The following is a 17,661-nucleotide window of genomic DNA, read 5'->3' on the forward strand; positions in this document are numbered from 1 at the left end:
AGAATTTTTTAATACAATAAAAATTCACCAATTTGGACTATTTTGTGTATGTCCATTACATGAAATGCAAATAAAAATCCATTTAAATTACAGGTTGTAATTTAACAAAATAGGAAAAACGCCAAGGGGTATGAATACTTTTGCAAGGCACTGTACACAATCCATGTCTCTATTGTCTCAAGGCTTACAAATCCTTCTTTAACCTGTCTCTTTCCGTTCATCTACACTGATTGAAGTGGATTTAACAAGTGGCATCAATAAGGAATCAGAACTTTCACCTGGATTCACCTGGTCAGACTAAGCCATGGAAAGAACAGGGGTCCTTTAATGTTCTGTACACTCAGTGTATGTTGTGCTCTTAGCCTACATTGCATCTGGCCAATAGGCTAGCACAGTACATGGAAAATATGCAGACCCATGGTGTGTAATCGGTGCAATCGTCCTGTCAATGCACAGCATGGTTCCACAGGATCAATACCATTTAGGTAAAGTGTCCAACACAGGAGGTTGGTGGCATCTTAATTGGAGAGGACTGGCTTGTGGTAATGGCTGGAGCGGAATGGTATCAAATACATAAAACACATGGTTTGATGCCACTCCATTCATTCCGTTCCAGCCATTATTACAAGCCGTTCCCCCCTCAGCAGCTTCAACTGGTGTCTAAACATATCCAATAGACAGCAGCACCAAATGGCCTGAACATGGAAAGGATGTGTGTGTGTGACTACAGTATCTTGACATTTCAATGAGAGTACATGCATTTGTCATAGTCCTGTATCATACTGTAGGCCTTTGGCACACACAGTATCAAAGAAAGACAACTGTGTGAAAATTGTAGCTTGTATTTCCTTTTAATACTTCACTCACCTCCATACTCACAATAATTCTATGTCTACACAAAGCACAGGAAATGCATTCTGGAATAAATGCCCCCCCAAATTCCTTAGGCAATGCATGTGTCACCCAGTATCATGCAGGGGAGAATGAATGCTTTATTGTCCCATAGAGACTTTTGCTTGGTAACATCACATTTTACCAGTTGCTCTTATCCAGCGCAACTAGGGTAAAGTGCCTTGCTCAAGGGCACATCGGCAGATTTTTCAACTAGTTTGCTCGGGGACTCGAACCAGCGATCTTTACTTGCCCAACACTCTTAACCGTTAGGCTACCTGCTGCTACATGCTTGGTAACATGGATGGAGCCCTATACTTGCCTTACAAAGTGGCATTAAATGACAGTGTGGCCAAGCAGACCTCTTATGTCACTGCTGCCATTCAAACCCTAATCTGTACTGTTGTGAGGCTGAATGATGGCTGTCCGCCTTCCATTAAGCTTGCAGCCCCTGCCCTGCCGCAGCATCAGCATTAGTACAAGGCTGGCTGAAAGAGAGAGAGAGCGAGAGAGAGAGATTAGTCTGATGGTGCAATCTCCCTCTAAAGGAGTCAGCATGCTTCAGTACGGCTGGCAGCTAGCCGAAGTCGGCTAGGCGAACCAAACTAGTATGCTCGCATACTATTTTAAAAGACCTTCACTTGAAAAAAAAAAGTCAATAGTTCTGTTTGGCCATTTTGAGACACCGTAGCCAGTATACACTTTCTCAAAGTAGTAATAATTAATAACTCAAGAAATCTCTTATGTTTTTTTGTCGAGGAGATCTTAGTCACGCAATTTTACATCTTAACTAATATGTTTGGTGCAGTATTTTGTAATACTCTTGTTAAAACCAAGTATAGAGTTTATTTGTTATAATTAATTGGTATTAGATTTAAAAGGTGATCGAATTGCTGCTGAATTATAATGTCGTTAATGCATTTATTTTGAATAAATATTTATTTAATGTACAAGAGAATAGGTTGGTTTTTCCTTTAAGTTTAAGTTTTGAGAAATGAGGTAGCTTGTTAAGCTGAGGACAATGGGAGAGTTGACCTGGTTAACAGGAGGCCTGGGAAAGAGACGTTGAGAAAAAAGAGGGAGAGACGTTGAGAAAGATGGGAATACATTATCAGTGTTGGTGAAGAAAAACAATAAAAGAAGACGATAAAAATAGAACAAAACCCATACCTACAAGTTTTAAGGGAAATATTGATTTTATTTTATAAGAGAGTTATTATTGTTTTGATAAGAAAGACTTAGTAAAGACTGAAGCTACCGTTTCCTCGTGGAGGTATTTGACAGCCTCAAAGTTAGCCTAGCATCGTGCGAGACCTGGAGAGAATTGCTTGTGGAAGATTAACGAGTTCATGTTTCCATGGGATATCTGTTGCTGCTAAGGAGTACTGTCTGCATTAATAGCTGTGCTTGCTGTGGATCTTGTGAGGACACCTGCACGGTCGGAACTGTTATACTTCGCTGAATAAATATATACAAGTAGTGAGTAACTACAATGGTGGGGTGCTTCGGGACTTTGTGTTGTCATTTTTTGTTTAGCTCCAACGCGCGCCGACGGGTTTAAGCAAGCTTCCAAGTAATTTGGACATGGATTGTGAGAAACCATGTGGTACATAAAAAATGTGATAATATACATCTTGAACCTTGTCTGTTGCATTGGTGGAGTTATTTACTGTTTCAGTTTAATTTAAATGCATATCCTTATATAATAACAAAAATCTATAATCATTCTATCTGAAGTTAATACCCTGGTTGTCATCGCCCTAGTGAGTTTACAATAGGGATTCTTATTGGAGATATCCTTCTCACCTACTATCCCATGCTGTTCAGATATTCTAAGTAAGGTAATATTGTGAGAGTCAAATTCGAGCCTGGTGAGAAGGTTACAATTTCTAAGTGAAAAAATGTGCATGAAAAACGAGTCGTCTATAGTTGAATGACAAAATAGACTTTATCGAAGAAACCCTACAGTTGACCAATCAGAGACGAAGGGGCGTAGACTTCATGTCCTTAAAATCTATGCAGTTATTTGTTTTTTTATTAATTATTTCTAACATTGTTAGCCCAGAAAATCTCAAGTGTTATTACATACAGCCGGGAAGAACTATTGGATATAAAAACGATGTCAACTTACCATCATAACGACCAGGAATACGTCTTTCCCGAAGCGAATCCTCTGTTCGGACCTCCACCCTGGACATGAGCTCTTATCCCAGAGGCCGAGCCAAAACAATGCGGTCGCCGCAGGAGAGGCAGGCGGAGCGGTTTACTGGTCAGACTCAGAAGGCGAGCACACCATCCACCGCTTCCGAGCATATTTCTCGCCAATGTCCAATCTCTAGATAACCATTCACCAGGCGCTCTCATTTGTTGACTTCTGTAACCGTAAAAGCCTTGGTTTCATTCATGTTAACATTCGAACCCCCTTCCCTAAGTTTGTTTTATTCACTGCTTTAGCACACTCCACCAACCCTGATGGACTAGCCGTGTCTGAATCATGGCTTAGGAAGGCCACCAAAGATCCTGAAATTTCCATCCCTAACTATAACATCTTCTGACAAGAACAACTGCCAAAGGGGGCGGATTTGCAATCTACTGCAGAGATAGCCTGTAGAGTTCTGTCATACTATCCAGGTCTGTGCCCAAACAATTCGAGCTTCTACTTTTAAAAATCCACCTTTCCAGAAACAAGTCTCTCACCGTTGCCACTTGTTTCAGACCCCCTTCAGCCCCCAGCTGTGCCCTGGAAACCATATGTGAATTGATTGCCCCCCATCTATCTTCAGAGTTCGTACTGTTACGTGACCTAAACTGGGACATGCTTAACACCCCGGCCGTCCTACAATCTAAGCTAGATGCCCTCAATCTCACACAAATTATTAAGGAACCTACCAGGTACAACCCTAAATTCATAACCATGGGAACCCTCTTAGATATCATCCTGATCAACTTGCCCTCTAAATACATCTCTGCTGTCTTCAACCAGGATCTCAGCGATCACTGCCTCATTGCCTACGTGCATGATGGATCTGCGGTCAAACGACCACCCCTCATCACTGTCAAACGTTACCTAAAACACTTCAGCGAGCAGGCCTTTCTAATCGACCTGGCCCGGGTTTCCTGGAAGGATATTGACCTCATCCCGTCAGTAGAGGATGCCTGGTTGCTCTTTAAAAGTGCTTTCCTTGCAATCTTAAATAAGCATGCCCCATTCAAAAAACGTAGAACTAAGAACAGATATAGCCCTTGGTTCACCCCAGACTTGACTGCCCTTGACCAGCACAAAAACATCCTGTGGCGTTCTGCATTAGCATCGAATAGCCCCCGCGATATGCAACTTTTCAGAGAAGTCAGGAAGCAATATACTCAGTCAGTTAGGAAAGCTAAGGCTAGCTTTTTCAAACAGAAATTTGCATCCTGTAGCACTAATTCCAAAAAGGTTTGGGACACTGTAAAGTCCTTTGAGAATAAGAGCACCTCCTCCCACCTGCCCACTGCACTGAGGCTAGGAAACACAGTCACCACCGATAAATCTACGATAATCGATCATTTCAATAAGCATTTTTCTACGGCTGGCCATGCTTTCCACCTGACTACCCCTACCCCGGCCAACAGCTCAGCACTCCCTGCAGCAACTTGCCCAAGCCCCCCACCTCCCGCTTCTCCTTCACCCAAATCCAGACAGCTGATGTTCTGAAAGAGCTGCAAAATCTGGATCCCTACAAATCAGCCGGGCTAGACGATGTGGACCCTTTCTTTCTAAAATTATCCGCCAAAATTGTTGCAACCCCTATTACTAGCCTGTTCAACCTCTTTTTTGTATCGTCTTTGATCCCCAAAGATTTGGAAAGCTGCCGCAGTCCTCCTCGTCTTCAAAGGGGGAGACACTCTAGACCCAAACTGTTATGGTCTTATATCCATCCTGCCCTGCCTTTCTAAAATCTTCGAAAGCCAAGTTAACAAGGAGATCACTAAACCATTTCGAATCCCACCGTACCTTCTCCACTATGCAATCTGGTTTCCGAGCTGGTCATGGGTGCACCTCAGCCTAGATCAAGGTCCTTAACGATATCATAACCGCCATCGCCATGGCCAAAGCTTTCGACTCTGTCAATCACTGCATTCTTATCGGCAGACTCAATAGCCTTGGTTTTTCAAATGACTAACTCGCCTGGTTCACCAACTACTTCTCAGATAGAGTTTAGTGTGTCAAATCGGAGGGCCTGTTGTCCGGACCTCTCTATGTAACATTCTCTGTTTCATGGAAACATGGTTCACTCGGGATAGGTTGTCAGAGTCGGAAGAACCACCCAGTTTCTTAACGCATCGCTCCGACAGAAACAAACATCTCTCTGGTAAGAAGGGCGGGGGTGTATGCCTTATGATTAAACGACTCATGGTGTAATCACAACAACATACAGGAACTCAAGTCGTTTTGCTCACCCGACCTAGAATTCCTTACCTTATCAAATGCCGACTGCATTATCTTCCAAGAGAATTCTCTTCGATTATAGTCACAGCCGTGTATATCCCCCCAAGCAGATCCCTCGTCGGCCCTGAAAGAACTTCACTGGACTCTATGTAAACTGGAAACCATAAATCCTGAGGCTGTATTTATTGTAGCTGGGGATTTTAACAAGAAGAAGAACCATACTTCCTAAATTCTATCAGCATATCGAATGCGCGACAAGAGCTGGTAGCTTTCTGGATCATTGCTACTCAAACTTCCGCGATGCATGCAAAGCCCTCCCCCACCCTGCCTTCGGCAAATCTGACCATGCCTCCATTTTGTTGCTCCCAGCCTATAGACAGGAACTAAAACAGGAAATGCCCGTGCTCAGGTCAATACAACACTGGTCTGACCAATCGGATTCCACGCTTCAAGATTGCTTTGATCACGTGGACTGGGATATGTTCCGGATAGCCTCAGACAATAACATTGATGTATACGCTGGGTCGGTGAGCGAGTTTATTAGCAAGTGCATCGGAGATGTCGTACCCTCTGTGACCATTTAAAACCTTCCCTAACCTGAAATCGTTGATTGATTGCAGCATTCGCGCAAAACTGAAAGCGTGAACCACCGCTTTTAATCATGGCAAGGCGCTTGGAAACACGACCGAATACAATCAGTGCAGCTTATTCCCTCCACAAGGCAATCAAACAAGCAAAGTGTCAGTATAGAGACAAAGTAGAGTCGCTATTCAACGGCTCAAACACAAGACGTATGTGGCAGGGTCTACAGTCAAATAAAACCAGCCCCATCGCCAGCCCCAGCCCTGTAGAAAACCAACCCCGTTGCGGACATCGAGATCTTGCTCCCAGACAAATAAACAACTTCTTTGCTCACTTTGAGGACAATACAGTGCCACTGACACAGCCCGCTACCAAAGCCTGTGGGCTCTCTTTCTCTGTGGCTAACGTGAGTAAAACATTTAAACATGTTAACCCTCGCAAGGCTGCCGGCCCAGACGGCATCCCTAGCTGCGTCCTCAAGAGCATGCGCAGATCAGCTGGCTGGTGTGTTTACGGACATATTCAACCAATCCCTATCCCAGTCTGTTGTCCCCACATGCTTCAAGATGGCCACCATTGTTCCAGTTCCCAAGAAAGCTAAAGTAACTGAACTAAATGACTATCGCCCCATTGCACTCACTTCTGTCATCATGAAGTGCTTTGAGAGACAAGTCAAGGACCATATCACGTCCACCCTACCTGATACCCTAGACCCACTCCAATGTGCATACCGCCCCAATAGGTGCACTGACGATGCAATCGCCATCACACTGCACACTGCCCTATCCCATCTGAACAAGAGGAATACCTATGTAAGAATGCTGTTCATTGACTACAGCTCAGCATTTAACACCATAGTACCCACCAAACCATAGTACCCACCATCATTAAGCTGGGTCTCGACCCTGGGTCTCGACCCCGCCCTGTGCAACTGGGTCCTGGACTTTCTGACGGGCCGCCCCAAGGTGGTGAAGGTAGGAAACATCTCCACCCCGCTGATCCTCAACACTGGGGCCCTGCAAGGGTGTGTTCTCAGCCCTCTCCTGTAATACCTGTTCACAAATGACTGAGTGGCCATGCACGCTTCCAACTCTATCATCAAGTTTGCAGACAAAACTACAGTGGAAGGCCTGATTACCAACAACGACGAGACTGCCTACAGGGAGGAGGTGAGGGCCCTCGGAGTGTGGTGTCAGGAAAACAACCTCTCACTCCACGTCAACAAAACAAAGGGAATGATCATGGACTCCATCCACATCAACGGGACAGTAGTGGAGAAGATGGAAAGTTTTAAGTTCCTCGGCGTACACATCACGGACAAACTGAAATGGTCCACCCACACAGACAGCGTGGTGAAGAAGGCACAACAGCGCCTCTTCAACCTCAGGAGGCTGAAGAAATTTGGCTTGTCATCTAAAACACTCACAAGCTTTTACAGATGCACAATTGAGAGCATCCTGTCGGGCTGTATCACCGCCTAGTACAGCCATTGCACCGCCCTCAACCGCAAGGCTCTCCAGAGGGTAGTGCGGTCTGCAAAACACATAACCGGGGGCAAACTACCTGCCCTCCAGGACACCTAGAGCACCCGATGTCACAGGAAGGCCAAAAAGATCATCAAGAACAACAACCACCGGAGCCACTGCCTGTTCATGCCGCTATCCAGAAGGCGAGGTCGGTACAGGTGCATCAAAACAGGTACCGAGAGACTGAAAAATTGCTTCTATCTCAAGGCCATCAGACTGTTAAACAGCCATCACTAACAACAGGCTGTTGCCAACATACAGACTCAAATCTCTGGCCACTTAAATAAATTGACTTAATAAAGGTATCACTAGTCACTTTAAATAACACCACTTTAATAATGTTTACATATCCTACATTACTCATCTCATATGTATATACTGTATTCTACACCATCTACTGCATCTTGTCTATGCCGCACGCCATCACTCATCAATATATTTATATATACATATTCTTATTCATGCCTTTACATTTGTGTGTATAAGGTAGTTGTTGTGAATTTGTTAGATTACTTGTTAGATATTACTGCACGGTTGGAACTAGAAGCACAAGCATTTCGCTACACTCGCATTAACATCTGCTAATCATGTGTATGTGACCAATAACATTTGATTTGATTTGAGACTTCGGTTCCCGAACTTCGGCTGGCCTCGAGATAAAATGTTGTGTGCCCGAACAGCGGGGAAAAAAACCTACCGAAGTTCAAAACGAACAAAAAAGTCACAAAATGTCTTGTATGCGTGCGGATGCGTTAAGCCAGACACGTGAAAAATGCATTGGAAAGACATTGTCATTTCTGCGTCGACCCTGTGATATTGTTGTTACAATATTAACATTCTGCACATTGTGAGGCCAACCCTGCAAATAACATTTTACTCAGATGCATTCCCAGGCAGAGTAAGATCAATACTAAAATAATATTGCTCAAGGAATATTTTATTTCTGAAGAGCATGTTTGATTAGCTACATTTTTATGGAGGTTTAATCTGTGTTGTCTCTGACAGTGAATTTAATCAGGCATTGTGTTGCACTTCTTTTGATACAGATGAAGATAGGCTCTTCCATGCAAAACATTGATATTGATGTTAAATATACTAGCATAGCGTGTTTTAACAAGCTTTGTAATATCAGTTATAGCAGTTATCAATCAATATCAGTTCAAATTGTAGAAAATAGCGTCAAAGCTCATGTCCATAAATACATCTTAATGCAATGTTCTCCTCAGTAATATCTGCAGCAACTTCTTGAAATGGAAGCTTTCACTAATATTTTCACACACCCTGAGGAGTTACTGGTGGGCTATCCTCTCTTCTCCGGTCGCCTTCTCCCCGGCTCCTCTTCTCAGACAGGGGTGGTGAGTGGAGACTGAGGAGAGAGAAAGAGAGAGAGGGAGATGGGGAGAGAGAGGACCAAGCTGAGGCCTGGAGGTCATACACCCAGGAGTGTGAGTCCTGCCAGGGGCCTTGTAATCCCACAACACCCTCTGCTGCTATCCCTTCCACCACCCGTCTGTCCTCTCCCTGTATCCCCCTATCCCTCCTGCATCCCCCTATCCCCTCCTCCATCCCTTCTACTCCCCCCTCCATCTCTCTATCCCCTCCACCCCTCATCCAGCCCCTCCACCCCTCCTCCATCCCTTCTACCCCTCCTCTATCCCTCTACCCCTCAACCCTCCTCCATCCCTTCTACCCCTCCTCCATCCCTCCACCCCTCCGCCATCCCTCTATCTCCTCCACCTCTCCTCCATCCCTTCCACCCCTCCTCACCCCTCCATCCCTCTATCCCCTCCACCTCACAGCCAGACCATGACCAACTGGATCTACTCCCTATCACAGGGCCACAGGACATCTTTCCTCTTCTCCCTTCTCCTCCTTTTCCTTCTTCTCTCCATCCTTTCATCCGATTTGTTCTGTAGCCTGTAGACTGCTCTGTCTAGGCTCTCCCCCCTGGGATGGAGGCCGAGAGCTGAGCCTGAGTCCCAAAGGGAACCCTATTCCCTACATAGTGCACTACTTTTTTTTGCCAGTGCTCTGGTCAAAGTAGCGTACTATGTAGGGACTAGGGCACCATTTGGGACACTGCCTGGGGGCTGTCTGTGCCAGGGACACGGCTAAGACATCCAAGGCCTGGCGCTTGCGAGGACCAGACACCCCGGTGGCCGTCTCACGCAGACTCTAAAGGCCCACCACCTAATGGGTTGAAACTAATCAGCTAATTTGACAACAAGTTTCTGATTTCGACAAGCATATCAACAAGCTTGTCTGTCTGGCCTGACACTCGGCTGTATAGAGTCGAATCCAAGTCAAAGCCGTGTGGTTGAATTCAGACTATGAAAAGGGAACTTACCTTCTCTCTCTGTCTGTCTCTCTATCTGCACATTCGACTGTATAGTCGAAGCCAAACCAAGTGAATGTTGACTATGAAAAGGACCTTTGCCTCTCTCTGTCTGTCTCTCTGTCTTCTCTTCCGCTACTCTCAGTATAATGGTGGTTCGGTTAGAATCACTCCTGCCAGCTCAGGTTGAATGACTGAGGGAGTACAGTCCTACATTATCCTACATTATTCTCTTGATCTAAACAGCAAGTGATGATTCCCAGGTCATTAGGAACCACTGTGACTTACTGAAGAGTTTTGCTATTTGACTGGATAATAAGACTAGAAGCATGCGGGTGTTGCTGACTCGCTGAGTGCTTAAATTCTTATAGAACAGTAACAATTGGTTCCATAAGAAGGGTTTATTGAGAATGCCAGGTAACTCCTTCCTGTCCCTTTGTGTTGTGTTGTACAGGCCATTTATCCCTGGGTGGGGTCATCCATTATTTCACTGACCGTTGGAACTTCAATGTATTCACGTCACATTTACCTCCATTCGTTGTGGTGATAAATATAGGGCGGGCTATTACTATATGTTTTGAGACACCCCCTAGGGATGTAAGTACTGTTCTTTGTGTGTGTGTGTGACTGTAACTGTACTGTGTTTCTTTGTCCCATGGTCACAAAGACAACAATATCTACAATGAAAAGTGTTAGCAGGTGCAATAATGTATTCATTTAAATTCAATTTCATTGTATTTACACTTTATGCTTTATTTAATTTGCTTTATGATACATTTCTAAATCACCACCAGGTACAGAATATTGTCCAATAGGAATTGTCCCTCTGTCTCCCCTCTGTTTCAATGACAAGCTGTTTTTAGAGGGAGATCAAGGAGGTGATCAATGAGTTTGTTCTGTCTCTTGTTGTTCACACAGGCTTCCTAAGCACAGGGGACCAGGCAGCCAAGGGGAACTATGGACTGCTGGACCAGATCCAAGCCCTGAGGTGGATCAAAGAGAACATTCAGGCCTTCAAAGGAGATCCAAAGAGAGTGACAATCTTCGGCTCTGGTGCAGGGGCATCGTGTGTTAGCTTGCTCACCCTCTCTCATTACTCAGAGGGTATGTATAGTCCCCAAAAATATTCCTTGGAAATCATTGAGATTATATAATCTTTTTTATATAAGTCAGTGAATACAATTCCTTTTGAATTTTTTATGAATCAGAACATATATAAATCTCGGCGTCCACTGTGAGATTTATACATGTCACGATCGTCGTATGGTGGAAGAGAGGAGGACCAAAGCGCAGCGTGGTTAGAATACATCTTCTATTTTTAATGAAGACGAAAACGAAGAACACTTTACAAACTAAACAAAAACAACAAACCCGACGACCGTGAAGCTATAATAAACAATGTGCAAACATGCAACATAGACATAGACAATCACCCACCACATACCCAATGAATATGGCTGCCTAAATATGGTTCCCAATCAGAGACAATGATAAACAGCTGCCTCTAATTGAGAACCAATCTAGGCAGCCATAGACATACAAACACCTAGACTAGACAAAACCCCATAAACATACAAAACCCCTAGACATGACAAAACACCTACATCCCCCATGTCACACCCTGACCTAACTAAAATAATAAAGAAAACAAAGATAACTAAGGCCAGGGCGTGACAGTACCCCCCATTCCCCCCCTCCCCCCAAAGGTGCGGACTCCGACCGCAACACCTGACACAGAAGGGGAGGGTCCGGGTGGGCCTTCTTATGGCGGCGGCTCGGGTAGGGGACGTGGACCCCACTCCACCATAGTCATTCCCCGCTTTGGTGGCCTCCTAGGAACGGCGACCCTCCTAAATGACCCCACTGGACTGAGGGGCGCCTCTGGACTGAGGGGCAGCTCCGAACTGAGGGGCAGCTCCGGGCTGAGGGGCAGCTCCGGACTGAGGGGCAGCTCATGACTGAGGGGTAGCTCATGACTGAGGGGTAGCTCATGACTGAAGGTCAGCTCATGACTGAAGGGCAGCTCATGACTGAAGGGCAGCTCATGACTGAGAGGTAGCTCCTGACTGGCGGGCGGCTCTGGCAGCTCCTGACTGGCGGTCGGCTCTGGCGGCTCCTGACTGGCGGACGACTCTGGCGGCTCCTGACTGGCGTGCGGCTCTGGCGGCTCCTGACTGGCGGGCGGCTCTGGCGGCTCCTGACTGGCGGGCGGCTCTTGCGGCTCCTGACTGATGTACGGCTCAGACGGTGCTGGGCAGACGGGCGGCGCAGGCGGCGCTGGGCAGACGGACAGCTCAGACTGCGCTGGGCAGACGGGCAGCGCAGGCGGTGCTGGGCAGACGGGCAGCGCAGGCGGCCCTGACCCTGACCCTGACCTAAGAAAACAAAGATAACTAAGGCCAGGGCGTGACAATACACTGCACTGAATGATTATTAATTATATTCATATGGTCATATGAACTTCAGCAATAATTTTAGAATATGGTAATTAAATAAATACCTGTGGGGAAATGTTTTATTATATGTATTGCTTTATTTGATAGATATCTACAGAGAGATTTTGTTTCAAACAGGAATATCTCTCTCGCTGGGAGGGTATGGCTGTGTCCCAAATGGCACCCTACTCCCTACATGGCGCCTGATCAAACATACTGCATTACATAGGGAAAACGGTTCAATTTGGGACGCAACCTATGCGTTATTTAAACAGTCAGGATGCACCATCCCGACTGTTCAGAGAACGTAGCGTCACATTTGATGGCCACATAGCAGAGATAACAACTAGAGTGTGTTCACAGGTTCACTCAAGTGTACAATATTGCCTACCTCAGCCACTAGATATTTGTGTGACCAGCCAGAAAAAAGTGGTAGGTGGATATCAAGAATATTAGAATGGCTCACCGCCGTAACATTTTACATTTACATCTCGCTGTTTTTTTATTATCATTAGAAAATAGTATCCTAGAAATGTGAGTTTCATTAAGTGTCATTGTTGTTCTCCTCAGCCCAGTGCACAGCACATTTTAGAGAGGCAAACAAAGACTGCGTCCCAAATGGTATCATATTCCCTATAGTGGTCAAAAGTAGTGCACTATATAGGGAATAGGATGACATTTGGAACGCAAACAGAGATAGACAATTGAATAGCTAGCTGTACTTTCTCGTTCTCTTTCTATGCAGCTGAATCTCACCAGGAGCTATTTGAGTAAATGACTGTGAAAACAGCATTACCTACTCAGTCTCCATAGGGCAAAGCCCCAGATGGATCTTAACCGGCACATCTCGCAACTTCAGGCTTTATTTCCATCAATATAAGTCAATATCAGTTACGGCAGGAAATAGACATGTCTTGCACTCGTCAATGGACTTTAATTTCTCTCCATGCCCGCTGCTGCTAAAAAAACATAAATCCTCTGCTTTCAGTCCTTTCTTTCATCGTCGTTCTCACAGAAGTCCAATTCAAACAATGAATGCCAAGAGTGTGCAAAGCTGTCATCAAGGCAAAGGGTGGCTACTTTGAAGAATCTCAAATCTCAAATATATTTTGATTTGTTTAACACTTTTTTGGTTACTACATGATTCCATATGTGTTATTTCATAGTTGTGATGTCTTTACTATTATTCTACAATGTAGAAAATAGTCAAAATAAAAACCCTTGAATGAGTAGGTGTGTCAACTTTTGACTGGTACTATATATATATATATATATATATATGATAGGGACGGAAAAAGACACTCAAGTTGGGAAGAGATGTTACCAGACAGATTCAGGGATCTTCTTGTCCCTTTTAGCCCAGTAATTGTCTCTCCTTAAAGGAATAATTTGTTTCATTAGTCCACTTTTGATACTGTCCCAAAATGTTTTGCATTTCAGCAATCAAGTTTTCAAGATATAGAACTTTCAAAATCCTAATTTCCACATCATCATGATGATGTGTTTTGCATTATGTGATGCATTTTGCATTATCATTATGATGTAGTAAGTGACAATTAGCGTTTTGAAAGTTGTCTATGTTGAAGACTTGATTGCTGACGTGCAAAACATTTTGGGACTGTATCAAAAGTGGACTAATGAAACAAATTATTCCTTTAAGAAGAGACAACTACTGGGCCAAAAGGGACAAGATAGTTTTTGAGTGGATTATTTCTTTAACATCCGCCAGCCTGGTTCCATCACTCACACTAGGCCAAACATTTTACCAATTCCTCCCCCCCCCCCCACCCCCCCAGACTAAAATCCCTCTCACTAGATTTGGTTCTGGGTTACCGAGGTCAGCCCAGTATCCTATCACCTGGATTGGTGCTAGGGCTGTTGTTAGTCAGGCAGCTATGTTCCTGCATCACTCCCTTTAGCCAGACCCAGGTGGCATGGGAGCCGTAGCCCCTCATCGCTGCTCCCTTTGTTGGACATGATATGTTTCTGTTTCACGGCTCCACAGGCACGCCTCAGCAAGCAGAATGAGGTAAACACAGGAGGCAGATGCAACATATTTAAATTAACTTCTGGTGAGTCAGGCTTTAACTGATATTCTTTAACCAGAGGAAATGGGGGGAAAAAAGCGAAATAAACCTCTGTTGCTAACTAGGCCTTGAGGGAGACTTCGTCTTCTGCGGCTCGGAAACATACTTTTCAAGTCGTCCTTGTTGAGTCACCATCACAAGGATATAAATAGAACTTAGAAAATACTGGGGGGAAAATGTAACATGTTCCTAGTGCGCTGTGGCCTATTTGCAGAGTGGCAGTGGCAGACAGATCGTGAAGCTACATGCAGCTCCAACATAAATCAGGATGAATAAGTGGCCCGAGGCCTCATTTCAGAATAAACAAATGTGTCTTTTATTTTCAGTCTGATTAATTTATTATGACCAGCGTTGACAAGATGTGGTGTCCCTGTCCATGTCCTTAATCATCCTTTTGCTGCATATTTTGTCAGTACAGGAGGATATGCAGTAAACATGTATCTCTGTCTGATTTCTATGGCACTCACCGAAGATGTTACATCAGAATTACTTAAATAATACCGAATTAATGAATTCAATTTTACTTTTGCGTCAAATCGTCAATTGGCAACCCATCCCTTATGGGATTAATTGACACATTAACAAACATTACAATAATTCACTATGATAATTCAGTGATAATTCTTCTTGTGGCGTTCTCTGCATTGAGCATCACATAGAATGAAAATAATACAATACATCAATACATAATAGTCAGTAAGGTTATCCAAACAATAATTACATCCCTAGAGCAGTACAATAATATACCCATACACACTGCATACATACATACATACACACTGCATATACACACATACCTAGCATAAACAGACCAGAAAATAAAAAGTATTAATATACTGAGTAAATACCAATGTGGCTGTTCCAGGTGTGTATTTTCTTTTAGTAGTTTTATTGCATTTTTTTTTTTTTACATTTGTGAAAAACAGCAAACACCATGTGTGAGATTTGTTGTGTCTAACATCAGTTTTCTCCCTTTCAGATCTCTTCCAGAAAGCCATCATCCAGAGTGGTACAGCTCTGTCCAGCTGGGCGGTTAACTACCAGCCTGCCAAGTACACACGGATGCTGGCTGAGAAGGTGGGCTGCAACATGCTGGACACCATCGACCTGGTGGAGTGCCTCCAGAGCAAGAACTACAAGGAGCTGATCGAACAGAACATCTTACCCGCAAAGTACCACATCGCCTTCGGCCCAGTCATCGACGGCGATGTCATCCCGGACGACCCCCAGATCCTCATGGAGCAGGGCGAGTTCCTCAACTACGACATCATGCTGGGGGTCAACCAAGGCGAAGGGTTCAAGTTTGTGGAGGGCAGCGTGGACAGCGAGGACGGCGTCTCGGCCAACGACTTCGACTTTGCCGTGTCGGACTTTGTGGATCACCTCTACGGCTACCCGGAGGGCAAGGACACACTAAGGGAGACCATTAAGTTCATGTACACTGACTGGGCCGACAAGGAGAACCCCGAGACAAGAAGGAAGACGTTAGTCGCACTCTTCACCGACCACCAGTGGGTGGCGCCGGCCGTAGCCACAGCGGACCTCCATGCCCAGTATGGTTCGCCAACGTATTTTTACGCCTTCTACCACCACTGCCAGAGTGACATGAAGCCTAGCTGGGCTGACTCGGCACATGGAGACGAGGTGCCCTATGTGTTCGGGATCCCGATGATCGGACCCACGGATCTGTTCAACTGCAACTTTTCCAAGAACGACGTCATGCTCAGCGCAGTGGTTATGACCTACTGGACTAACTTCGCCAAGACAGGGTAGGTTGTCCAATTTAGTTTTTCGACTGTCTGTCAGATTGTTTATTTGAAGTGGATAAATATCCGTCATGGACCGAGAAGACACGTAGCAAGTTATGGGAGCGTAGCTTCAACTAAACTGAACAAATCAGTGCTTCTACAAGTCTTATAGAGGCTTTGGTTTTCATTAAGGCTTTGCCGTTTGCAGATATCACTTGATATTTGGATCACGTCTTTGTTTCCTGAACCCTGGGATTAGCCAGGTAGCAGGATGTTTGCGACCCAGTCACACTGAAAATTAATTTTAAGGTGAATAAATAAATTCTTGAACAGCTTCATAGGCTGTAGCATTTCCTCCCCCAGCTCTCCGGCTTGGCTAGCGTCCAACTGATCCCAGTTCAGCAGGGGATAGATTGGCAGCGTTATTGACATGGGGAGGATCTTTTACTCTGAGTGCTTTTTGCTTTCCCATAGTGCTTCTTCAAACAAAGCAGGAACCCAAAGCAAATTCATGGCATTCGAGAGTGTCCATTTTTCACAAGAGTCTCTCCAACTGCAGGCAAACACTCCCGTTGCGATCCTCAATTTCCTCGCTCGATTGAGGGTTTTCCAGAAAAACGGCTCCCGACAACAGACAGGGGATTCGGAGGGATGAGAGGCACATCATTAACTTCTCATCTCAGTGCTTTGGAATGGGGGTGATGTACAAAATACAAAAGTACAATACACAGGGAAGCTGAGGACTGAACAATGAGTGAGGTTTCTGTGTATGTGTATCCGTGCGTGCGTGTTTCTTAGTACACACTGCACATGCAGGCTATAGTCAGCTAAAAATGAAGACAGCTGGGAACACATGGCAGACTGGAAAAGCAGATTTTTTATTTCACCTGCAAAGAGAGGCTTTGTGTCAAACAGAGGGAGATAGGATTGGATACATTTGTGAGCATCTGAGTAGATACATGTAAGTATTATGTGCAAGCCACCTCCCTCTGGCGAAAAAGCAGAAGCCGGGTAGACCGACATGCGGTTTATTTTACATCTATGACTTTGCTATTTCCATAAACCTGCGACGACAAGTCTCTTAGGAGGTGTAGACTAGCCTCCATCTGAATGTACTTCTGTTATCACACAAAACAGACTGACAGCATGGTGAAAGCATATGTTTTATGGACCTTCTGAGATACATGTGAATAGCTTGCTAAGTATTTATCAGTCCGATGGGCATGGGATGCCTGGAGCGTTGTCTTAATTCCAAGTCTTTGGTTTTGGAGAAAATGGCATATTGTTACAGCAGACGCTTCCCTATGCTGCTATTAGGGCTACAGGCCTTAAGTGATACTGTACTGGGATTCACAACTATTACTAGACAGTCACTGAATCCATTTCAGGGAGATTAGATTAATTTACCAAGAGGTGACATTTTGACAGTGTAAAACATGTAAAACATGCAATATACCCATTTTGGTAACGTCTTTGCAAATGTGGGATAGTGAATGTGGCCCATGACGTTCAGAGTGACTCAAACAAATATACAAGTTCTCTCAAATAGAATGACAAAGCAAAATGTCACAAGATTAGCTTTGTATTGAATAATAGCATATTGAATCAGATCTAATTGAATCCTACTC

The 17,661-nt window shown here is 44.6% G+C and overlaps 1 protein-coding gene across 2 annotated transcripts in view; it reads left to right on the forward strand.

Annotated features, from left to right (window-relative positions):
* The window catches only part of LOC139532204 (neuroligin-4, X-linked-like), a 77,797-nt gene that overhangs the window by 56,296 nt on the left and 3,840 nt on the right, over positions 1-17,661 (forward strand). For both annotated transcript variants that reach the window (XM_071329521.1, XM_071329522.1), the window contains 2 exons: positions 10,682-10,867; positions 15,265-16,054. In XM_071329521.1, the coding sequence (XP_071185622.1) occupies positions 10,682-10,867; positions 15,265-16,054 (976 nt within the window). The remainder of the gene's footprint in view (positions 1-10,681; positions 10,868-15,264; positions 16,055-17,661) is intronic.

This window comes from Salvelinus alpinus, chromosome 10 (assembly GCF_045679555.1).
Source record: "Salvelinus alpinus chromosome 10, SLU_Salpinus.1, whole genome shotgun sequence".
NCBI classification, from domain to species: Eukaryota; Metazoa; Chordata; class Actinopteri; order Salmoniformes; family Salmonidae; genus Salvelinus; species Salvelinus alpinus.